The 25,119-nt window shown below is 45.2% G+C and overlaps 1 protein-coding gene across 2 annotated transcripts in view; it reads right to left on the bottom strand.

Moving 5' to 3' along the window:
* POP1 (POP1 homolog, ribonuclease P/MRP subunit) overlaps positions 1 to 25,119 on the bottom strand; it is a 71,561-nt gene that overhangs the window by 20,334 nt on the left and 26,108 nt on the right. The window contains exons 1-9 of one of the 2 annotated variants that reach the window (XM_056522359.1): positions 25,011 to 25,100; positions 23,002 to 23,148; positions 21,870 to 21,992; positions 21,188 to 21,363; positions 15,933 to 16,181; positions 14,234 to 14,321; positions 13,161 to 13,345; positions 9,378 to 9,631; positions 3,697 to 3,790 (exon numbers count right to left, since the gene is read on the bottom strand). In XM_056522359.1, the coding sequence (XP_056378334.1) occupies positions 3,697 to 3,790; positions 9,378 to 9,631; positions 13,161 to 13,345; positions 14,234 to 14,321; positions 15,933 to 16,181; positions 21,188 to 21,363; positions 21,870 to 21,992; positions 23,002 to 23,125 (1,293 nt within the window). In that variant the 5' untranslated portion in view covers positions 23,126 to 23,148; positions 25,011 to 25,100. Of the gene's footprint in view, positions 1 to 3,696; positions 3,791 to 9,377; positions 9,632 to 13,160; positions 13,346 to 14,233; positions 14,322 to 15,932; positions 16,182 to 21,187; positions 21,364 to 21,869; positions 21,993 to 23,001; positions 23,149 to 25,010; positions 25,101 to 25,119 lie in introns of those variants that run through there. The other variant, XM_056522360.1, reaches the window with a different exon arrangement.

Raw genomic sequence — 25,119 nt, 5'->3', positions numbered from 1 at the left:
CAACATGTTAAAGGGGAAAAGGGCTTCTCGGGGGACCAAGGCCCCAGACCGGCCAGTCCCTGAAAAAGTCTCCACAGCCCGACAGACTGGCAGGAAGGAGCGCCCCTGAAAAAAAAACAGGGGGGAAACGAAGTCACCATTGAAGGGACCGACAAGACTGCCGAGAGAGAGAACGATCTTGCGTTCGAGAGACAATGGAGACCTGTCCCACCGGAAGAGAATCACCAGAGAAGAGGTTGGTGATGAATCTGGGCAAATGGCACAGCCTCCACGGCCGCTAACCGACCCAGGACGTCCATGCAAAAGCGACTGGAAACTGGAGCAGGGTGCCGAAGTCATCAGACTCTTGATAAGAGAGTCAACCGATTGGTCGGCGGAGTCGAAAGTGGGACAAGGTCTGGAGGTTGAGACTAAGACTCTCCAGGATCTGGGCCCTGGCTGGAGCTCTGATCAGGAGATCGTCCAAGTAAGGAATCACGGAAACAATTGTCCGTAAAAGGGCTAACAGGCGCCAGGACTTTGGTAAAGGTCCGCAGAGAAGTGGTCAGGCCGAAATGGAAAGCCACAATAGAAAATGACCTTCCGAAACTGCAAAGCGGAGGTACCGCTGATGACCGGGAAACAATGAGATGTGGAGGCAGGCATCCTTGATGTCCACGGAGGAACGAAAATTCCCCGTGAACCAGGAACGCCAGCACCGAACGGAGAGACTCCATTCGGGATGGGAAAGCAGAAAATGCTGGCTGAGATCCTCAAGAACCAAGATTGGGCGAACAGAAACGCCTTTCTTGGGGACCACAAAGAGGATGGAATAAACCTCGAAAACGTTCCCCTGAAGGAACCGGGACAATTACTCCCTGGATAAAAAAGGAGCTGGAGCGCACCCCGAACTGCTTTCGCTAGAGAGGGGAACCGGAGGGTCCAGGAAAGAAAAAAGGCAATCCCATGGAAGGGAAGCAAATTCGATCCTGTATCCGTTGACCACCACATCCCTGACCCAGGAATCCTGAATGTGCGTGGTCCAGGCATCCCAGAAGAGTAAGAGGCGACCAACCACCCGAGAAAGGTCGGTGGGTGGGGGCGACCCTTCAGACCGAGGAAGGCCTACGGGTGCCTGATGGGGCCGCAAAACGTTTGGAACGGATAGCCGACATCCGGGAGGAACAGGTCCGGAAGGAGGGAGCCCTCTTCCCTTGAAGGCGCCCGGCTGGACCCTTTATTGGTACCAAAGGTCCGAAGAACCGGAAGGAGAACTTACAACGGAAAGCGGTTCTGTGAGCCTAATCCAGTGGTAAGAACTCTCTTCCGCCCGTTGACTCACTTCCTGAAGGCGGCGTCCAAAATCCAGGCTTTAAGCCACATGGAGGGACGGTGGAAACCAGGTAGCTTGTGGCAAAGGCAGCACAGTGGCTGCAATTGGAAGTAGAACACAGAAAATCTCCAGCTGCGGAGCATCGGAGAGCTAGATTAAATAAATCCTCCAGAGGGATCTTGAAGACTACCCTGGCGGAGATGGGAGACCATACTGAAAGGGCCCTTGACACCCAGGCCGAAGCAAAAACAGGAAGAACCTGCTGTCTCAAAGGCAAAGTTTGCCAAAGTCTCCACCTTCATGTCCGCTGGATCCTTGAAGGCAGCCGCATCTGCCAACGGCCGGGTAGGTGCCTTAGAGAGGAGGGAGAGCGGCAGATCCACAGTTGGAGAGGAGGTCCACCGAGCAATGAGGTCCTTGGCAAAGGGATACCGCGCTTGAACCTTCTTCGTTTCCTGAAACTTTTTGTCAGGGTGCCTCCAGGCGGGTACCAGCAGGGCATAAAATTCAGCGTGAGAGCTGAAAGTCTTGGGTGCTGGTCGGGCACGAAGAAAGGAGACTTCTGGAGCCACATCCGGAGTTCCTGGGTCCTTTAGCTGAAAGGTGTCTCTTATGACCGAAACCAATGAGTACACCACATCAGGCATATCCTTGTGGTCCTCTGAGTCGGAGGCCGAATCAGAAACTTCATCCACAAGTTCACCAGGTGAATGGGAACGTGTGAGGTGGCCCTGGAAGAGAGGGAGACGGACCTGGTACGCGGGTCTGGAGAGCCAGATCGGCGACCATGGGAGCGTCCTCTGGGGGAGCGACGTTTGCTACAGGTTGGAGTAACGTGGCGATGCCTGCGAGGGGAGGGCCCGTGCCTGTCAGAAGACTCGGGGAATGAGTCAGATGAAACACTCCTATGATGCTGCAAGAGCGTCAGTATAAAGGGGAGAGCGGGTCCCTCTGGAGGGCCTCTCCAAGGCAGTCACCCCAGAATGGGAGACCTGGGCCAAGTCAGATATAGACTGGGAGAGGGAGGAACCCCAGGTTAAAGGGGCGGCCGAACCCACCGGGTCTAAAGAGCAACCGGGGTAGAAATAGCAGGGGGGGGGGGGGGGTCTGGGGGAGCAGTGGTGCAGACAGAACAAGTGCATTTTTGAACCAGACATTTTTGAGTTACAGCCTTACAAGTGTAATAGATAACTAAGGAGCTAGTCATCTGTGTGGAGGGAGGAACAGTCACACCCAAGCTGTGTCCCTAAGGCAGCTGTGATTAACATGTTGCAATGCCCATGAGAACTCCGGAGGAAATGAGAAAACCTCTGAACCAATGGCCAGAGGGGGCTGTGCTAAACGCAAGGGCTCTGTGATTGGCCCTGTAATAACCCCCTATGCGCGCGCGCACAGCGCTGATTGGGGCTTAGTTCGCACCCTTATGCAGGCTTCGTAAGAACGTGGGCGCCGAGCGCCCGCAAGGAAAGACAAGCGCCGCGGCTGCCTTCTGTAGCCGTGGTAAAAAGGCAAACACCACACACACGAATACTGTGAAACACCACACACTGCTCAGCCCCAGATATAATAAAAGTCCCCCCCATAAAGGAAAGGAGGGAAATCCCTCCTGGCCAGCCCCAACAGTCCCCATATAGAAGAGTGGGCCAAAAACTGGGGGTCTCCAGATGTTGAAAGTCCACACCTAAAGAAAAAAGGGGGATACTCAGAAGAACTTACCTCATGAAGTCTTCCTAAGAAGTCTTCAGCCAGCTTTTGTCACCTGCATCATGCCTGGCTGCCATGTACGAGCGAGGCGAGCAGGGAGGTAGGGGGACCCGGACCCATGAGGTACAACCCCAGGCGCTGACTGTTGGCGAGAGGGGGTTGACAGTACCTCCACGATGCCTGTGCCCCCTCAATGGCAAATGGGGAAACAGTGAACGCTATGTTCCTGAGTCCCCACCTGAAAACAGGAAAGAAAAAGGAATAAAAAACTAACACGTCCCTAACCTAGAAAAATAAAAAATATGAGACCTAGTCTGGGGAGAACTCCAGACCAGTGGCTACTTCCTTAGACACTAAGCTAAAACGGATTACCTCAGCTGCCTGTGGGCAGGTATACCCTGCTGGGGTGAGCTGACTTTTCTTGTTGCCATAGTGTCAAGCCTCCTAGAGACAGCAGCATATACCCATGGTCTGTGTCCCCCAAAGGAGCCGATAGAGAAAACAAGTTTTTCCTTTTAATGTGAACTTTTCCTTAGATCAGTATTCCTCAACCTGTGGCTCTCCAGCTGTTTCAACACTACAACTCCCATCATGCCCAGACAGCCAAAGGCACTAGATTGCGCGGTGAGATAATAGTATACAGAGACTAAGAATCTACACTAATTTACAGTATATCTTACCTTATGAAGAGGGGCAGCATGCAGAGCGTCACCAAGCACACAATTCGATAATGGGCCAACAAGTCTATATCGCACTATTTCCATGGTCAGATCCCTGAAAAGAAAATTAAAAGCCAGTTTCCATTAATTACAACTACAGTGCACAATGTTAGGGCGCGCCCACACTACAGTAACTCTGCTTAGAATCTCCACAAGAAAATTCAGAGCGGAATCGGCCTCCCATTGCAGAATCCACCCTGGCTGCACTGCAGTCAATAGGACAGAGCTTGTCCACGCAAACCTGAAGCATCGATTCCAGAGAAGGCTGCTGCAAGCGGAATATTCCGGGAACTTCCATAGTGTATCTTAGGCTGCATTCACACTTCATTTTTACATTACGGGTGCCGGATCCGCCTGGGGGAGGGGCAAACCGGGCTCTCCCGTACCCCAGCCAGACCAGCGCTGAACTCCATTTACTTTAATGAGCCGACCAGAGTCAAATGGTGACTCTGGTCGGCTCATTTTTGACGCGTATGCGGTTTCCTGACCGGACCTAAAACCGTAGTATACTACGGTTTTAGGTTCGGTCACAAAACCGGATAAGAGTAAAAAATGAGCCGACCAGTCACCATTTGCCCGGTTTGCCCCTCCCCCAGCCAGATCCGGCACCCGTAATGTAAAAACGAAGTGTGAATGCCGCCTTGGTCAAACTCCATAAATACTCAGCAAGTAGATCGTATATCACAAAATCATGTAAGAATGAAAAAGAGACTGCACTCCCCATTCAGGCGTATTACAGTAGGTGCGCAGCAGGCAGAAATGAGCCGGAGGCAGAGGTGTTAACGGGACAGAACTGTTTTGCACTCTAAGCGTGCGAAACAGTTCTATCCAGTTAACACCTCTGCCTCCGGCTCATTTCTGCCTGCTGCGCACATACTGTAATATTCCCACTGGATTTAAATGGTTATCCAGGGAAAAAATTTTAAATCTCTCTCAACTGGCTCAAGAAAGTTAAACCAATTTGTAAATGACTTCTATTAAAAAATCTTAATCCTTTCAGTACTTATGAGCTGCTGAAGTTGAGTTGTTCTTTTCTGTGTAAGTGCTCTCTGATGACACCTGTCTCAGGAACGGTCCAGTTTAGAAGCAAATCCCCATAGCAAACCTCTTCTACTCAACTCAACTTCAGTAGCTGATAATTATTGGAAGGATTAAGATTTAATAGAAATACTTTACAAAGCTCTGTCTGTGAGTGGGCTTTGCAAAGAGTGGTATTGCTAAGAGAGTTATAATTCTGAGAGTTTGAAATCAGGAGTTTGAGATCGCTGTGAGTGTTACTTTAACTCACAAGGACTACAGAGAATTAATTTGTAATATTTATTGTCTGTTGGCGATAAATCTGTGAAATCCCCATAATTAGATGGCCGCCATGTGGGAACATGCAGTCAGGTGTACATCCTGCACAATGTATACAATCCTTGAACAACAGTTTGAGGGTCCATATTGTTGTGCGAGATGTGTGCGAGTTGTTCATTTGGAAGCCCAGATCCTGGATCTAGAGGAGCAACTGGCAACACTGAGGTGCAGTGACAACTTGGAGAGGAGTCTCCTGCTCACTGAGCAAGTACTCTCTGGGGTAGAGGTGGGGGAGGATAGTGGGATGGAAGTGCAGGACAGTCAGGCAGTTAGCTGGGTAACAGTTAGAAAACGGGGTAAAGGGAAAGTGTCAGGGAGGCTAGTCCTGAACTGGCACACCCCAACAAGTTTGCCCAGTTGGCAGATGAGGGGGATGCCATTACAGAACTAGCAGTACTGCAGCAGGACTCTGCCTCTGACCGCCAGGGAGGGGGGGGGGAGGTCTGCTCCAGTAAGGAGGGAGGGAGGAGTGCAGGGCAGGCTAGACAGGTACTGGTAGTGGGGGACTCAATTAATAGGGGGACAGATGGGGCGATCTGTCACAAAGACCTGGATCACCGAACAGTGTGTTGTCTGCCTGGCGCACGAGTTCGGCACATCGCGGATCGGGTTGACAGGTTGCTGGGTGGGACTGGAGAGGACCCAGCAGTCATGGTAAATATTAGCACCAATGACAAAGTAAGAGGTAGGTGGAGTGTCCTTAAAAATGATTTCAGGGACTTAGGCCACAAGCTTAAGGCAAGGACCTCCAAGGTAATATTTTCTGAAATATTACTTGTACCACAAGTCACACCAGAGAGGCAGTGGGAGATTAGGGAGGTAAACAAGTGGCTCAGAAGCTGGTGTAGGAAGGAGGGGTTTGGGTTCATGGAGAACTGGGCTGACTTCGCTGTCTGTTACCGGCTCTACCGTAGGGACGGGCTGCACCTCAATGGGGAGGGTGCAGCTGTGCTTGGCAAATTTCCCTGGGCTGAGATCTGCACTACAGGACATAGCCTGGGGGGAGGTGTTCTCAAATACTGATACAGAAGGTAAATGGGACATCTTTAAATCAACTCTAAATAACTATACAGCTAAATATATATCAAAGGGGAACACAAAACGATTAAAACTAAATCCTACATGGCTGACACATGATGTTAAAAGAGCAACAAAAAAAATAAAATAAAAAATAGCCTTCAAAAAAATACAAATCTGATGGGTCAGCTATAACATTTAAACAGTACAAGGAGCTTAATAAAATCTGTAAAAATGTAATAAAAACAGCAAAAATTCAAAATGAGAGACAGGTGGCCAAAGAAAGCAAAACTAATCCTAAATATTTTTTTACATATATAAATGCAAAAAAAAAAAAAAAAAAAAACAAGGACAGAGCATGTAGGACCCCTTAATAATGATAATGGGGAGGTTGTCACGGGCGATCAAGACAAGGCGGAGCTACTGAATGGGTTCTTTAGTTCTGTATATACTAGGGAAGAAGGAGCTGACATTGGCCAGGTCAGTGCTGGTAACACATCATGTAATGTACTGAACTGGCTTAATGTAGAGATGGTACAAGGTAAGTTAAGTAAAGTAAATGTAAGCAAATCTCCAGGTCCAGATGGACTACACCCAAGAGTTCTTAGAGAGGTAAGTTCAGTAATATCTGTACCCCTGTTCATGATATTTAGAGATTCTCTGGTGTCTGGTATTGTGCCAAGGGACTGGCGCAAGGCTAATGTGGTGCCAATCTTCAAAAAGGGCTCTAGGTCTTCCCCAGGAAACTATAGACCGGTAAGTTTAACGTGCATTGTGGGTAAATTGTTTGAAGGACTTATAAGGGATTACATACAGGAATACATAGGGGATAATTGTATTATAAGTGATAACCAGCATGGGTTTACTAAGGATAGAAGTTGTCAAACCAATCTAATTTGCTTTTATGAAGAGGTGAGTAGAAGCCTTGACAGAGGAATGGCTGTGGATATAGTGTTTCTGGATTTTGCTAAAGCGTTTGATACTGTCCCTCACAGACGTCTGACAGGTAAGTTAAGGTCTTTGGGTTTGGAAATTTTAGTTTGTAACTGGATTGAACACTGGCTCATGGATTGTACCCAGAGAGTGGTGGTCAATGATTCGTACTCTGATTGGTCCCCGGTTATTAGTGGTGTACCCCAAGGTTCAGTACTGGGCCCGCTGTTGTTTAATTTATTTATCAATGATATAGAGGATGGTATTAACAGCTCTGTTTCTATCTTTGCAGATGACACCAAGCTTTGTAGCACAGTACAGTCTATAGAGGATGTGCATAAGTTACAAGATGACTTGGATAGACTAAGTGTCTGGGCATCCACTTGGCAAATGAGGTTCAATGTGGATAAATGTAAAGTTATGCATGTGGGTACTAATAACCTGCATGCGTCGTATGTCTTAGGGGGGATTAAACTGGCAGAGTCACTGGTAGAGAAGGATCTGGGTGTACTTGTAGATCACAGACTACAGAATAGCATGCAATGTCAGGCTGCTGCTTCCAAAGCCGGCAGGATATTGTCATGTATCAAAAGAGGCATGGACTCAAGGGACAGGGACATAATACTCCCCCTTTATAAAGCATTGGTACGGCCTCACCTGGAATATGCTGTTCAGTTTTGGTCGCCTGTTCATAAAAGGGACACTGCGGAGTTGGAAAGGGTGCAGAGACGCGCGACTAAACTAATATGGGGCATGGAACATCTTAGCTATGAGGAGCGATTAAAGGAGTTACAATTGTTTAGTCTTGAGAAGAGACGTTTAAGGGGGGATATGATAAACGTATATAAGTATATAAATGGCCCATACAAAAAATATGGAGAAAAACTGTTCCAGGTTAAACCCCCCCCCCAAAAGGACGAGGGGGCACTCCCTCCGTCTGGAGAAGAAAAAGTTTAGTCTCAAGGGGCGACACGCCTTCTTTACCATGAGAACTGTGAACTTATGGAACAGTCTACCTCAGGAACTGGTCACAGCAGAAAAAATTAACAGCTTTAAAACAGGATTAGATACATTCCTGGAACAAAATAACATTAATGCTTATGAAGAAATATAAAATCCCCTTCCCCAATATCGCGCCACACCCCTACCCCTTAATTCCCTGGTTGAACTTGATGGACGTATGTCTTTTTTCAACCGTACTAACTATGTAACTATGTAAATCTGTTTAACTTTCTTGAGCCAGTTAAAAAAGTTCCTGGAATACCCCTTTAAGTATAGATCACTGAATGGTGAGTGCAGTCTCGTGATTTTGTAACTATCTGTATAGATGTATGCACCCCGGACTTCAGGATCAGGCAAGTTCTCCTATGGTCAGTTTTGAGATGTGAATTCGATTTCCTTCACCTGTACAAGTGCCGGTTCATCCACTCTCCTATGAACTAGATCCTATATCACGCCAAGCTTAATGGACACTGAGAACCAAATCACAACTCAAATGTCTGATAGCTGGAATTCTTTTTTATTTTAGTTTATAAACTCAACTCCTCTACTCCCAAGGAGGAGGTAATAGGTGTTGGGTGACAAATCTAATGTCTATTTGCTTTGACAATTGAGAAGACATCCTTTCAGCAGCACCCATTATAATCCATATAACAGACCCCACTTTTGGTATCCATGCTGCGGCCGTGGTCAGAGAATGGTGGGGGCATGTCATAGGACTTATAATGGCTGCTGCTGTAAGGATGCACTCTTACATCTCACAAGGGGCCCTGAGTATTAGGCACAAGGGGCCCTGAGATGCCGGTGCATAGCTGCTTTTGTTGTACACAGCTGGGCTGCAGAGTATACAGAACTATGCATGTACTCTCACTCCCATCATTCCCTACAACCACTTGCAGGATCTTATAAGATTAATAAATCTCATAAGATACACAGCAAGACCCCGTGTTCCCTAAGATATCAGATAATATTAAAAACTCAGAATTAGAGATGAGCGAACTTACAGTAAATTCGATTCGTCTCGAACTTCTCGGCTCGGCAGTTGATAACTTATCCTGCATAAATTAGTTCAGCTTTCAGGTGCTATGGTGGGCTGGAAAAGGTGGATACAGTCCTAGGAAAGAGAGTCTCCTAGGACTGTATCCACCTTTTCCAGCCCACGGGAGCACCTGAAAGCTGAACTAATTTATGCAGGAAGAGTCATCAACTGCCGAGCCGAGAAGTTCGTGGCGAATTGAATTTACTGTAAGTTCGCTCATCTCTACTCAATGTTTGGGGAGGCCACAGCTCTTATGCCAGAACAGGACATAAAAAAATGGAAGACCATCTATACATACCGGATGGTAATGCCAGTTTGTGTTGAGGTCCAATAATAAGGGTCAGGGGAAGCTCTTGTTCCATCCCCAACAATCTTTTTGACAGGAACAGCCTTTTCTCCGTCTTTATTCCGCAGTTTCCTTTTCTTCCCTGCACTAGTCACACTTGCCCGTGGCTCTTCCTTGGGAGGAGGTGGTGCCGGCTCCGGGATACAAACATAATTGTCAGGTCTGTCTTCACATGCACATACAAGCCTGAGCTCCTTTAAGACATCCTGACAAGAAATAACATTATATTATCTAAATGTACAGTATATCCATATAGATATTACATGGTGACAACTAGAGATGAGCGAACTTGCAGTAAATTCGATTCGTCACGAACTTCTCGGCTCGGCAGTTGATGACTTTTCCTGCATAAATGAGTTCAGCTTTCAGGTGCTCCGGTGGGCTGGAAAAGGTGGATATAGTCCTAGGAGACTCTTTCCTAGGAATGTATCCACCTTTTCCAGCCCACCAGAGCTCCTGAAAGCTGTACTAATTTATGCAGGAAAAGTCATCAACTGCCGAGCCGAGAAGTTCGTGACGAATCAAATTTACTGTAAGTTCGCTCATCTCTAGTGACAACCAATCCAGTGATAAACAGCAGGATAAGACAGCAACAAGTCAAGTAATCTTCTCCCACAATCTTACTGGTGGATCATATGTCTACATCAGTATTTCTCAACCAGGGAATCTCCAGCTGTTGCAAAACTACATGCTGGGGGTTATAGTTTTGCAACAGCTATAAGTTCCCTGGTTGGAAAACACTGATCTAGGCCCTAGTACAGTGGTCTTCAACCTGCGGACCTCCAGAGGTTGCAAAACTACAATTCCCAGCATGCCCGGACAGCCAACGGCTGTCCGGGCATGCTGGGAGTTGTCGTTTTGCAACATCTGGAGGTCCGCAGGTTGAAGACCACTGCCCTAGTAAGTGTGACAGGGAAAAAAGAGATCCCTAAGGTGGTTGTGGTCAGAGCACAGTTTAGCTGGTATCCCCTCATGAAACCCATGGATACTAGAAGAAAGTTGTTAAAGGGGTACTCCGGTGAAAACCTTTTTTTCTTTTAAATCAACTGGTGGCAGAAAGTTAAACATATTTGTAAATTACTTCTATTAAAAAATCTTAATCCTTCCAGCACTTATTAGCTGCTGAATGCTACAGAGGAAATTCCTTTCTTTTTGGAACACTGATGACATTACGAGCACAGTGCTCTCTGCTGACATCTCTGTCCATTTTAGCAACCATGCATAGCAGATGTATGCTAAGGGCAGCATGGTGGCTCAGTGGTTAGCACTGCTGCCTTGCAGTGCTGGGGGCTTTGGTTCAAATCCCTCTAAGGACAACAATAAATAAAAGCGTTATTAGAATAACGTCAGCAGAGAGAACTGTGGTCGTGATGTCATCAGAGAGCATTCCAAAAAGAAAAGAACTTCCTCTGTAGTATTCAGCAGCTAATAAGTACAGGAAGGATTAAGATTTTTTTAATAGAAGTAATTTACAAATATGTTTAACTTTCTGCCACCAGTTGATTTAAAAGAAAAAAGGTTTTCACCGGAGTACCTCTTTAATTTCCTTAAAAAGGTGGTTTATCCCACAATCAAAAGTGACAGATAGGGGATAACTACCTGCTCAGTGCTGGGAACTCCAACAAGCATAAGTTTGGGCGCTCTGTGAAGGTATTCCAGCGCCAAATTCAGAACTTGTGCGATTTAGAAAAATGTAATTAATTATTTTCCACAGTACTGCACTATAGTCATTTTTCAAAAGGGTTCCCACAACATGTACTTTACATACATCGTACTATTTCAACAATGGCATGCCCAAATTTATCAGATACAAACAGTCTGGCTTTGTCCATAGTGACCAATCACAGCTCAGCTTTCCTATCTTGAGCTCTGGTAAAATTAACGCCGTTAAGGCAGTTTGTGTGTCAGACAGATACAGCTGGACCACAGAATTTGCTCTTTGTTATATATGCTGATAATTAAAACACAACACCAATTGTCAATGGCTTGTATGTTCCGCTTGCTATTCTTTTTATAACCAAATAAAGTTTGTTCAGAACCCTCCAGAAACTCAAAAGGAAAATGGACACATTTAACAGTTTATAAGGTTGAAAAAAAATCCAGAGAGTCCATCAGGTTCAACCTATAACCCTACTTCGTCCCTACTGTGTTGATCCAGAGGAAGGCAAAAAATAAAATAAAAAAACCCTTATGAAGCTGATTTGAATTGCCTCATACTAGGTGTAAAAACGCCTTTCCAACTCCCAAAACTGCATCAGAATAAATCCCTGGATCAACGTTCTGTCCCTATAAGTCTAGTATACATAACCAGCAATGTTATTACTCTCCAAAAATGCATCCAGACCCCTTTTTAACTCCCTTGAGTTCACCATGACCACCTCCTCCGGGAGAGAATTCAATGCAGAAGAGTCTCACTGCTCTTACAGTAAAGAACCCCCGTCTGTGCTGGTGTAATAATCTTCTTTCCTCTAGACGTAGAGGATGCCCCCTTGTTATAGATACAGTTCAGGGTGTAAATAGATCATGGGAGAGATCTCTGTACAGTCCCCTGATATATTTATATAGTTATTAGGTCGCCCCTGAGCAGTCTTTTTTCTAAACTAAATAACCCTAATTCTGATAATTTTTCTGGGTACTGTAGTCCTCCCATTCCCCGTATTACTCTGGTTGCCAATCTTTGAACCCTCTCCAGCTTCACTATATCTTTCTTGTACACTGGTGCCCAGTACTGTACACAGTATTCTATGTGTGGTCTGACCAGTACTGTACACAGTATTCTATGTGTGGTCTGACCAGTACTGTACACAGTATTCTATGTGTGGTCTGACCAGTACTGTACACAGTATTCTATGTGTGGTCTGACCAGTACTGTACACAGTATTCTATGTGTGATCTGACCAGTACTGTACACAGTATTCTATGTGTGATCTGACCAGTACTGTACACAGTATTCTATGTGTGATCTGACCAGTACTGTACACAGTATTCTATGTGTGATCTGACCAGTACTGTACACAGTATTCTATGTGTGATCTGACCAGTACTGTACACAGTATTCTATGTGTGGTCTGACCAGTACTGTACACAGTATTCTATGTGTGGTCTGACCAGTACTGTACACAGTATTCTATGTGTGGTCTGACCAGTACTGTACACAGTATTCTATGTGTGATCTGACCAGTACTGTACACAGTATTCTATGTGTGATCTGACCAGTACTGTACACAGTATTCTATGTGTGATCTGACCAGTACTGTACACAGTATTCTATGTGTGATCTGACCAGTACTGTACACAGTATTCTATGTGTGATCTGACCAGTACTGTACACAGTATTCTATGTGTGATCTGACCAGTACTGTACACAGTATTCTATGTGTGATCTGACCAGTACTGTACACAGTATTCTATGTGTGATCTGACCAGTACTGTACACAGTATTCTATGTGTGGTCTGACCAGTACTGTACACAGTATTCTATGTGTGGTCTGACTCGTGATTTATACAGCAGTAGAATTATTTCCTTGTCGAGGGCATCTATGCCCCTATTGAAGCCCCCCATGATTTTATTTGCCTTGGCAGCAGCTGCCCGACATGAGAAAAACCTGCAAATAACATCGGAGGAGGTGAAGAATTGCATGGCTTGATGCTTCTCTCTGATCCTTCTGTCTGTGGAGATTTGGGATGTCCCAATACACAATAGGTTGGTAATGTAATTGACTTGGCATATATTACCTCTTTTAGGGCAGGATGCATCCATATCCAGAGGTGTCTTTGATCACATGTTTCTGAAACACTTTTGGGCTTCCAAATAAAGGTGACATGGCCTAGCGCCCCCTCTGGGTATTTATCAGCTTTGAAGAGGACCAATGAGCCCTGACGTTTCCCAGATATACACGGAGCAGCCTTAAATGTTGGACCTGAGCATGACAAAAAAAAAAAAAGATACAAGACCATGCATTAACATGATAAAAAGGTTTAATATCAAACAAATGAAGATGATGCTTTAAAGGCTAATTTCACACGTCTTAGGTTTATATTTAGCAGTTGTACACAAGGCATATTATTATGTAATATAGATATCTATATATCTAGATGTGTGTGTGTGTGTATATATATATATATATATATATATATATATATATATATATATATATATATATATACATACATACACACACACACAGTGACCCCCCTCCCCCGACCTACGACGACCCGGACATACGATCATTTCAAAATACGATGCTTTTGTATGTCGGGGCCATCGCATAAACGGCTATACGGCAGCGCAGACTGCTTCAGCTGCCACCGGATAGCCGTTTACGGTGCCCCGTGTGGTCCGCTGACTATCTCTTACCTGTCCTCGGAGCTCCGGCCCGTCCTCTCCGGGATCCCCTGCATCATCTGCGCTCTCCATAGTTGTCATCACGTCGCTGCGCACACCGTCCCATCATCCAATAGGAGCGGTGTGCGCAGCGACGTGATGGCGGCGACGGAGAGCGAGGATGCCGGGGAAGCAGAGGCCTTGCTGGAGCGTCAGGGAGACCCCGGGGACGCGGCGACAGCGATGGAAGGCGACATCCAGGGCAGCGGTGATGGTCCGGAGCGGCGGGGACACGTGAGTATAACCTCCAATACCAGTGGTCTTCAACCTGTGGACCTCCAGATGTTGCAAAACTACAACTCCCAGCATGCCCGGACAAACGCTGGTCTATCTGCATAGACCAGCGTTTCCCAACCAGGGTGCCACCAGCTGATGCAAAACTACAACTCCCAGCATGCCCGGTCAGAGACAAGCTCATAAATACCTGTATCTATACTGCAAAGTCTCGACAATGCCCCCAAGAGATCTTCCTCTTTACCCATTAACTCCACACAACAGTAGTAAGACAGATCCTAGAAGGACAGAGCAGAAGGGACACATGAAACATAGGTCACCAAGATGGAAACCATAAAACATTCACTTCTTTAGGCTATGTTCACACAATTAAATCACAGTAGCAATTGGATATAGTTACATATCAGTCCGAAGATAGACCACAAGCAAATACAAGATACATCTAAGATGACAGTAACAATTATAAAATTATAAATTTAAAAAAATAAAACAGATTTGTAAATTACTTCGATTTAACAATCTTAATCCTTTCAGTACTTATTAGCAGCTGTATGCTACAGAGGAAATTTTTTTATTTTTTATTTAGTTTTTGTCTTGCCCACTGTGCTCTCTGCTGACACCTCTGTCCGTGTCAGGAACTGTCTAGAGCAGCATAGGTTTGCTATGAGAATGTTCTCCTGCTCTGGACAGTTCCTGACCCGGACAGAAGGTGTCAGCAGAGAGCACTGTGGACAAGACAAAAGAAATTCAAAAAGAAAATAATTTCCTCTATAGCATACAGCTGCTAAAAAGTACTGGAAAGATTTTTTTTTTTTTTTTTTTTTTTAACAGAAGTAATTTACAAATCTGTTTAACTTTCTGGCACCAGTTAAAAAAAATAAATAAATAAAATGTTTTCCACCGGAGTACCCCTTTAAAGTTCCTGTTTTAACCACAACATAAAATTATCAAATGCCATATAAGAGCTTGGGGAGGCCACTGTACAGCCTGTAATTCAGTGTTACCCAACCAGGGTGCTTCTGGCTATTGCAAAACAACAACTCCCAGCATGCCTGGACAGCCAAAGTTGCTCGGAGTTATAGTTTTGCAACAGCTGGAGGCACCCTAGTTGGGAAACACTGCTGTAACTGGAGCCTTAAAGGACCAGAGGGGAAGTGACACGGCTGCATCGGACATGACCTGGTTGCAGTTTCTTATTGGTTGAAGGAAAACTTTACCGTAAATGAGGAGCACTGTGTGCGTCCTGCCATCTGTTACCAGGACAGTCGGCCGAAGTCCTACATGAATTTACAAAATCGAGTAACGACAAACGTTACTGAAGCACTGCCTAGCTCCCTGGTGACCCCGATACTACTGTACTCCCCAATAGTGCCATACCCTCCCCAATACTACTGTACCACCTCACTACTGCTGTATGCCCCCCTCCAAAACTACTACATTTTCAGTTTTCAGACAAGCACATCCTACACTTTCGATGTTGGCCCAAAACTTTTTATTTCAGTGCACCCCTAGGATTATATACACATAAAAATAGTTTTTAATGACATTGCCCATTTAAGGTTTAATGATTTTTCTGATTGTCCGCACAGTGAATGGAGGCCTATTGACTATAATGGCTGGTCATGTGATACCCAAAGGGCCAAGTGGAACAGACAAGTGATGATGAAGCTGCACGCTTCTACAGCGCCACCATATTGTACTAGTGGGAACTGCAGCTGCACCAATTAGATTGGTAAGGGAAAGGGGTTGTCTTGTCCAACACACTGAGTGAATTTAATATATTTAAGTGTCAACTAATTTTAATTCTAACATGGAGGCAACATCAAAACACAGCCATGAATTCACTGTAACCAACAGGATCGGCCTATTCTAGCTTATAACATTGTTACCTGTAGCAGACAGTGACTAGACATGGCCCGGTAACACACTCTGTAACTCTTCATTGTAGGCCGGTCTGCCAAGCAGTACCCCCACTTCTTCAGCATGTGGAAGCGCTTGGTATGCCATATATGGCTCTCCATCCAGATGTTCTTCCTCTGCCTTCGGTTAAACTCCAACAGAAGATTTCCATGGCGTCTCCGCGCTTTTCGACATTTGCTTTTTGACTGTTCTTTCTTCTGGTGAACTGTTTTCTCCATCTAAACAAACATAATGGGGGACATTTATCATTGTTTGCTTATATATTCCTTTATTTCTTTTTATCTTACTATTTTTTGCTTATGTGCGACTTATTTATAAACTGGTTTCAGCCTGTTGATACATTTCTTTCACCTAAGCAATTTTTTATATTTTTGTTTTGCTTTGGTAGTGGCTTTTTCTGCTCCATGTCTGAGCTGGAGTAAATTTAGTAGGTTTTCTCATGTGATGCGACTTTCGCACTTGATAAATCTTTAACCACTGCAAGTCAAAAATCGCTTTTTGCTTTGGTAAGCAAGTTTCTTTTTTTTCTTTTTTTGGTTAGGGCTCTGCACAATCAAAAAGTCGAACAAAAAAAATAGAGTAGTCGCACATGAGACTTTTTTGCGACAATTTTAAGCAAAAAAAAAAAAAAAAAAACTACTAAATGCTTTGATAACATGTCCCCCAAAAGGTTAACGATTTAGAAGCAACAAAAGGAGGATGTGAAGAGGAAAGACAACAAGTCCAGCAGACAATCTAACCTTAGAGCAGTGGTTCTTAACCTGGGTTCGATCGAACCCCAGGGGTTCGGTGAGTCAGTACCGGGGGTTTGGTGGGGGAGGTCTCAACAGGACAAGCAAACCAAGCAATTGGGGCCCCGAGCAGAGCCGGTGTTTGCCCGTCCTGTAGCAACGAGGCAATTCCCCCCATCACTATTAACTCCCTGCGGCCCCGCATTACTTTTAAAAACGCAGGGCCGCCGGGACATAGCGCACGCCGGGACGTCACTGACGACCCGTGCGTGCACCCATGGAAACAAAGGTGCCGAGGACCGAGAAGGAGGAAGACACGCGCTGGCCAGCTTGGCAAGTGACCAGCAGCACGTCATCTTCACCGGTCCCGAGACCAACTGCTATAGCCGTAGCAGTGGTCGGAACATTGAAGTGGGCAGTACACAGGCCTACAGCCTCCAGCCATACACTGTATGCCTAATGTGGGGGCGAACACTGCCTGCCTAATGTGGGGGGAACACTGCCATTGTTGCGAAAATGACATGAGAGTGGCACTTGCCAAGGTAAAGCCGCGCATTTCGGAACTGGTCTTTGAAAGACAACAGCAGAAGTCACACTAATTTGCAGTAAACATTCATTATGTTTTTGTTTTTGTGTGAAAATCATGTTTTCATGGTTTTGTTCATTTTGTGCACCTATGTATAAATATATACCTCCTATGTTTTGAATAAAAAAAAAAAAATCATATTTTATTTTTCCAATTAAGAGGGGTTTGGTGAATGCGCATATGAAACTGGTGGGGTTCAGCACCTCCAACAAGGTTAAGAACCACTGCTATAGAGGGAGGTGCTGAGATGTTCAGCGTGTGGGGTTATATTCTGGTGGTTTGAAACAGAGAATCCAGTACTTCCAAATGATATCTTTCACTGTATTGTTGGAGATCTTAAAAAGGGGTACTCCACTGCTAGACATCTTATCCCCTATCCAAAAAATAGGGGATAAGATGTCTGATTGCGGGGTCGTGTTACTGGGGCCCCCAGTGGTCTCCCGCAGCACTTGGCATTCTAAACAAACACTGGGTTCCTGCAGCTGTGGTCGTGATGTCACAGCCACGCCCTTCATGGTGTCATGCCACACCCCCTCTATTCATATCTATGGGAGGGGGCGTGTCGGCCAACACGCAACCTCCCATAGACATGAATGGAGGGATGGGCGTGGCATAACAAAGGGGCGTGGTCATGACATCACGACTTCCGGCGTTCTGAACAAAATGTTCAGAGCCCCGGGATAACCCTTTAAGGAAGTGCCTTCAACAGTTGCAAAACTAAAACTCCCAGCAAATCACATTGCAGGCTACATCCACATGACCTTGTATTATCATGACAAGGTATAAAGGGGTGTTCCTGTGAAATAAAATCAGATAATTAAGACTATATGACCAATGTGGGTGGTACAAAACTCCGACATTCCCATACACCGTATGTGAGCAGGGCGTTGCCTATATATGCAACAACTAGTTAAATGCAGTACAGTATACAACCCTGTTCACACTGTGTCAGAGAACAAAAATATATAAAAGTTTAATGGAATCAAGGACTACGGAATAGACACATTTGCACAAACATAACTAAGCATAGAGGGGGGAGATTTATCAAAACCTGTGCAGAGGAAGAGTGGTGCAGTTGCCCATAGCAACCAATCAGATCGCTTCTTTCATTTTCCACAGGCCTCTAAAGAGGCCTGTGGAAAATGAAAGAAGCAATCTGATTGGTTGCTATGGGCAACTGCACCACTCTTCCTCTGCACAGGTTTTGATAAATCTCCCCAAGAGTGCATTCAAATAACGGACCTATAATGCAAATTAGCATGGAATGAAGACGGACATAAAAAACAACATTAGCAGAACCCAGGAAGTCAAAAGAAATTTCAGTAATATAAAAATAATTCATTGAAGATATTTAACCCGAATGGTTCTGCTGTGTTCAGCGTTAGTTGCCAAAAGGCTTCTCGATTCAAAAGCCGTCACCTCCTCGCGGATGTTGATGTACCTTCTCAATAACATAGGCTCTGAACGTACAATCTGAGCCTACATGTATGTTCTTCAAATGAGAGGATGCCGCAGAGATGTTGCGCCTACTAACGTTGCCCATGTCATTGAAGTGTTCCAGAATTCTGGTTTTAAATTGACGTTTAGTACAACCAATGTACTTGAGATTACATTCAATACACTCAATGACATAGACAACGTTGGTCGAGCAGCAGTTTAAAAATGGTTTGATGGTAAACTCCTTATCTTGGGATGAATTGCAAAAGGACTTGACGTTCTTGGTATACCTACATGTGCGGCATGGATGACGGCCACAACCATAGGAACATTGGCATTTGAGACAGTTTTTTGGATCGAGATGAATTGTTACCAATATTGTTTGAGGAGATCTGATCTCCTAGTGATTTGGCTTTTATTTGAGATAATAACCGGGCTAATACCGGATCCTGTTTCAGCACATGTCTCAAAATGATGCCACGGGCTCTGTTAAATTGGGGAGAATAAGTTAGAGCTAACACAAGTTTAGTTGCAGATTTTTGAGGATGTTTAGGGAGCAATAAATCATTTCTGTCCCGTTTATCAACAATTCTTTCAGCCACTTCTAATTGTTTATGAGAGTAACGACGCTTCTGCAATCTATCAATTCAACCTTCTGGGCTTCATATGTCTCTATAGTAGACTTGTTTCTCTTAAGACGTGTTAATTCACCTATGGGTATGGCCCTGGTTGTATGTCTGGGATGGTTGCTGTCAGCCATTAAAGGGTACCTTTCATCAAAAAAAACTTTTGATATATTATAGATTAATGTTTGCAGAATAACTTCCCAATTGCATGTTATTAACAAATATGCTTCTTTCTATTTAATTTTCCACTTTGAAAAAATGACCACTAGGGGTCTCCCTACCATTCCTTTTTTATAGATTTCTGACTCATGGTGGAGTCCTAAATCTAAGACTGCAGCCGGGACACAGACAAACTCAGCACTGCTCCCTGCCAGGGAGTTTGCCTGTGTCCCGGCTGCAATCTGAGATTTAGGACTCCAGCAAGAGTCTGAAATCTATAAAAAAAAAAGTTCTGGTAGGGAGACCCCTAGTGGTCATTTTTTCAAAGTGGAAAATTAAATAGAAAGAAGCATATTTTTTTTATAACATGCAATTGGAAAGTTATTCTGCATACATTACTCTATGATATATCAAAAGTTTTTTTTGATGAAAGGTACCCTTTAAAAGAGTATTGCCCAAAATGGGCTTCCGATAAGTGGACTGTACAGCATTCCCAGGGATTCCAACCAGAGGCAAATGCAAAAAAGACATCGGTCTTAAGGCGAGGTTCAGACTACGTAATCTCCGGGCAGAAAATTTCCGCCCGGAGATTCAGAGTGCGGCCAGCGCCGGCTGAATCAGTAGGCGCTAGGACCGCGTGGACACTGCAGTCTCCAATAGACTACAATGTGTTCCGCGCGGATTTCCGCCTGAAGAAAGAGCAACGCCATTCTTCAGGCGGAAATTTTCAAGCGGATTTTCAGTTCACAAATTCCGAAGTGTGAATTTGTGAACGGAAAATCATTCACTATACTATGCATTTTAGAAAGCAGAATTTCCGCCTGCAATTTCAAAGCAAAATTGCAGGTGGAAATTCCGTAGTGTGAACCTAGCCTAATTATCCAATTTTATTTCACCTGTATATGCTTTTTCCTGCAACCTGTGGTGTCTATATAAACAGACCTTGGTCACTTTGCATATTAGCTGTGACAAAGGACAGTTTACCATCCGAAACGCGTCCAGTATTGCTCTACCGCTGTTGATGTATTGATTTTATACTCCATAAACCGAAATTGCAAGAATCTGCTGGATTATCCTTATCTCTCTTCCCTACGTTGTGCACCTGGTCCAGGCGGATCCGTGCAGAGTTTCCAGGGGAGGTGAGCTGACTCACATTTGTGCATAAAGGGGTGTTCCTACCTGCTTTAAAAAGGTAGCTCAGTCAGAGGTAGTTAGAAAGCCTAAAGCAGCACAACCCCAATTAAAGTTAATGGGAGAAATGCAAATTGCTTTAAGTAACCCACTTCAGCTGCTTTTGGCTTCCAGACTGGTGGCCTCTTGTGAAAGATGGGGGTCCCAGAGATGGCACCTGCATTTAAGAAACACTATGGCATCTCCTGTGAAATCGGAATGACCCTATAAAAACACACTGAACAATCGGGGCAATTCCAGAGCAAATCTGCTGCACAGCCTAAGTAAATACTCAGCACTTGCTTTTAGATAATAATCCAGTGTTTACCAAACAAGGTGACTCCAGCTGTTGCAAAACTACAACTTCTAACATGCCCGGACAGCCAAAGGCTGTCCAAGCATGCTGGGAGGTGTAATTTTTCAACAGCTGGAGGCCTCCCAGTTGGGAAACATTGGATTAATCCATTGTGTGCACAAAATCTAAGATGTGAGAAAAAACATTTATCCAAATATACCTCTTTCTTTGCGATCTCACGTAGTCTTCTAGGCAATCGTTTAATGTTGTGCCCCATGGCTCGCCTGCGCATGTGTCTGGGTAAAGACTGAAACACCAGGGAGTTGGACGATTTCTGAGAGACGGCCTTCAACATGGCATTGATTTCTGCAGCTCGGGCCTTAGCAAACATTGCAGCTGGAGAGCAGACACCAAATGTTATGAATGTTATGCACCAAGAACCAATACAATGCACCAAGACCAGTATGTGAACACCAAAACAAAAAATGTGAGATTCAGCACCTACTGTACATGACATATGCAGATGGTAAGAATCTTCTACATTCCAGCCCTATGCATGTAGGTCAAGGTCTTACTCTCCAATTTACGCCATTCACAGTACAGAATCACAGCTATATATGGGCAGGCCTGGTGGCCCACAGCTGCCACAGCTGCCACGGAAACACCCCCCCCCCCCCAGAGAGAACTGTGGTCAGACTGGAAAGAACTACATAACTTCCTCTGTAGTATACAGCAGTTGATAAATTCTGTAAGGATTAAGATTTTTAAATAGAGGCAATTTGCTAATCTGTATAACTTTCTTGAAAATATGACTGTTCTAGAAACACGGATGGCCGGTTTTTAAGGTGTTAAATATCATAGGCCTCATAGCTAAGAGGCAATTTTAAACAGCATACACATACCTGTCACATATTTTGGAACTGGCTGCGATTCACTGGGTGCCCCCCTTCCTCTACCTCCTCTTGAGTGGAAATGGGACTGGTGGGCACCCCTTTGCTGCTGCCCAGAGGAGCCAGGTTTACTGCCTACAAAAATGTAATAAGAATTAGGAACATGTGTGTAATATTCAGCTAAATGCGCTTTAAATGCAAGAATCACATACTTTGTAAAACTTACCAATTCCCCTGTGTCCCAGTGCTGCCCGTCTCCATCAGTCCCTTTTGGTTTCAAAGGAACAAGGCAACAAGAGATGCTCACACAACATCAAAATACTAAGTGACCATGATCTCCACAACGAAGCAATATGGTGGCCATTATCACTCTAGAAACATCATAACGAATAAAGAGGTTGTCCCAAAATAGACATCACATAACACCAAGATAAGTGATCACTTAGGGTCCGACTGCTCATGAGAACAGGGCTCCAGTGCCAGCCCCTCCCCCCCAATATCTGAACAGAACCGACTAAGCATTTGTGCTGCTGTTTTATTCATACTGACACGTTGGACCCCAATTGTCTTTATCAATGGGGGCTCGGATGATTGAGTGATCAATGTCTATATTGGGACAATCCATTAAAAACATCACTGTGGTGGATGGCAATTGGTTTTAGCAGATTAAAGGGGTACTCCGCTGCTCAGCGTTAGGAACAAACTGTTCTGAACACTTCAGCCGGCAGATTGTGACGTCATAGCCCCGCCCCCTCTTATAGACTTGCATTGAGGGGGCAGGCATGACATCACAAGCTCCCAGCGCTAGCTCCAGTGTTTGTAACAGTTTGTTCCAAACGCTGAGCAGCGGAGTACCCCTTTAAGTGATGGAATCAAGAAAACCAGTGGAGGTGCAGGAACACAGCAGAATCAGTAGAGCGAGTTAATTATATACACACATTAAAGAAGTGCTTCCCAAGCAATGTGCCTCCAGCTGTTGCAAAACTACAACTCACAGTATGCCCAGAGAGCTGAAGGCTGTCTGGGCATGCTGGGTGTTGTAGTCTTGCAACAGCTGAAGTCACACTGGTTGGGAAGCACTGCATTAAAACAATACTATGAATCAGAAAACCCTTTACAGTTGAGGACCATATGTGGGATTTACCTCTGTATGGGTGAAAGGAACCATGTCCGCCACGGTGGGGAGGGCCATCGCTCTCATCTAGGGTCACATTTGTGGGCTGATTTCGCATCCGTTTAGCATATTTCTTCTCTTTTGCCGTAGACATGGCTGCATTCAGGTGCTGACATACTGGAAATAAAATTGGCACAGATTACTTGTGTTTATCTACTTCTGTGCTTGGTTAAAAGGCTGCAATGTGCGATTCTCACCTGAAGCTGAAGTTTACATATCGCTGCCCATTGAGCTATACAGTAAAATGTCTCATTAAAGGGGTACTCCGGTGGAATATTTTATTTTTATTTTTTAAATGCCTGCGCATAAACCAATAGGCATTGCTGCATACGCACAGGTGAGTCTGCAGGACTGCGTTGTAATGGCTGGAGGCTCACTCCCTGCCTCTAGCGACAGGTCAGCAGGTGCCGCTAGTGCTCTAGGCCTCCTGCTATTGTGACACACGCACAGGGCATCTAACAAGACTTATTGGCAGTGCATGCAAAGAGTATTCCACATAGGGCCGCCGTCACCAGGCAAACCCAGTGTGTCAATAAAAAGGCAGAGTTGTTGTGACTCAGGGGGGCACAGCAGAAATTAAAATGAAGCCACCAAATGATAAAAAAATAAAATGGTATGTCCGTCACAGGAACGGCAGCAACCCCTTCTGAATCCAACTAATGTACCCTAAAAGTGGCATACCAATTTTATAATACTTATCCCCTACCCACAGAATAGGGCCTCAGGGGGTAGATTCATCAAGACCTGTGCTGAGGAAAAATTGACCAGTTGCCCGTAGCTACCAGATTGCTTTTATTTTTCAAAGGCCTTTTCAAAAAAGAAAGAAGCGATCTGATTGGTTGCTAGAGGCAACTGGTTGACTTTTCCTCTCCACAGATTTTGATGAATCATGTCCCCCTAGGTGTCTGATCACAGGGAGTAAAGGGGATAAAGGGGTAGTCCAGGGTGGAAAAACGTATCCCCTATCCTAAGGATAGGGGATAAGTTTCAGATCATGGGGGGTGCGACCGCTGGGGCCCCCCGTGATCTCCTGTACGGGGCGCTGGCCAGATAGCGGGTGTCGACCACCGTACGAAGCGGCAGCTGACATGCCCCCTCAATACATCGCTATGGCAGAGCCGGAGATTGCCGAAGGCAGCGCTCCGGCTCTGCCATAGAGTTGTATTGAGGGGGCATGTCAGCCGCCGCTTCGTACGGTGGTCGACACCCGCTATCTGGCCAGGGGCCCCATAAAGGAGATCGCCAGGGGCCCCAGCAGTCAGACCCCCACAATCTGAAACTTATCCCCTATCCTTAGGATAGGGGATAAGTTTTATCACACTGGACTACCCCCTTAAGTATGAGAAGTTGTAATAGGGCTATACAGGATTTAAAAGAAGAAAAAAAAAAAAAAAAAAAAAAAAAAAAAAAAAAAAAAAAAAAAAAAAAAAACACACACACACACACACACACACACACACACACACACACACACACACACACACCCCCCCCCCCCCAAAGGCAGCTTTCTTCCAAAAAACAAAAAAAAACTCCACACTTGTCCTGAGGTTGTGTGTGGTATTACAACTTGCATCCAGTTACTTTAGAGGAACTGAGCTGCATTACTTCACACAACCAGAGGACAAGAGTGGTGCTGTTTCTCAAATTAAACCGCTACGCCAGTGTTTCCCAACCAGGATACCTCCAGCTGTTGCTAAACTACAACTCCCAGCATGCCTGGCCAGCTTTTGGCTGTCCGGGCATGCTGGGAGTTGTAGTTTTGCAACAGCTGGAGGCACCCTGGTTGGGAAACACTGAGGTATGCCTTTTCTTAACCTGGATTACCCCTCTGAATGGCTGATAACAGGGGACAGCATCCTGCAGTAGACTAGGACGCACATGTAGTAGTCGCTTGATGAGCTCCATTACATTACTACATGGCCTCCTACACTGTGCTACAAGACAATCGCTGCTAAACCAGACAAAAGACCTGACTTTACCGCAGCAGACGGGCTCTGAGCGCTGGGGCCCCCCAGAACTTCCAGGTTCCTGGACTGCACTTGGCTCACACGTGGAGGAGGCGCTCTGCGTTCCAAGCCTCGATCTAGA

This window comes from Hyla sarda, chromosome 5 (assembly GCF_029499605.1).
Source record: "Hyla sarda isolate aHylSar1 chromosome 5, aHylSar1.hap1, whole genome shotgun sequence".
Taxonomy (NCBI): Eukaryota; Metazoa; Chordata; class Amphibia; order Anura; family Hylidae; genus Hyla; species Hyla sarda.
Note: the sequence above shows the minus strand (reverse complement) of the source record. Positions and strands in the feature narration are given on the sequence as shown.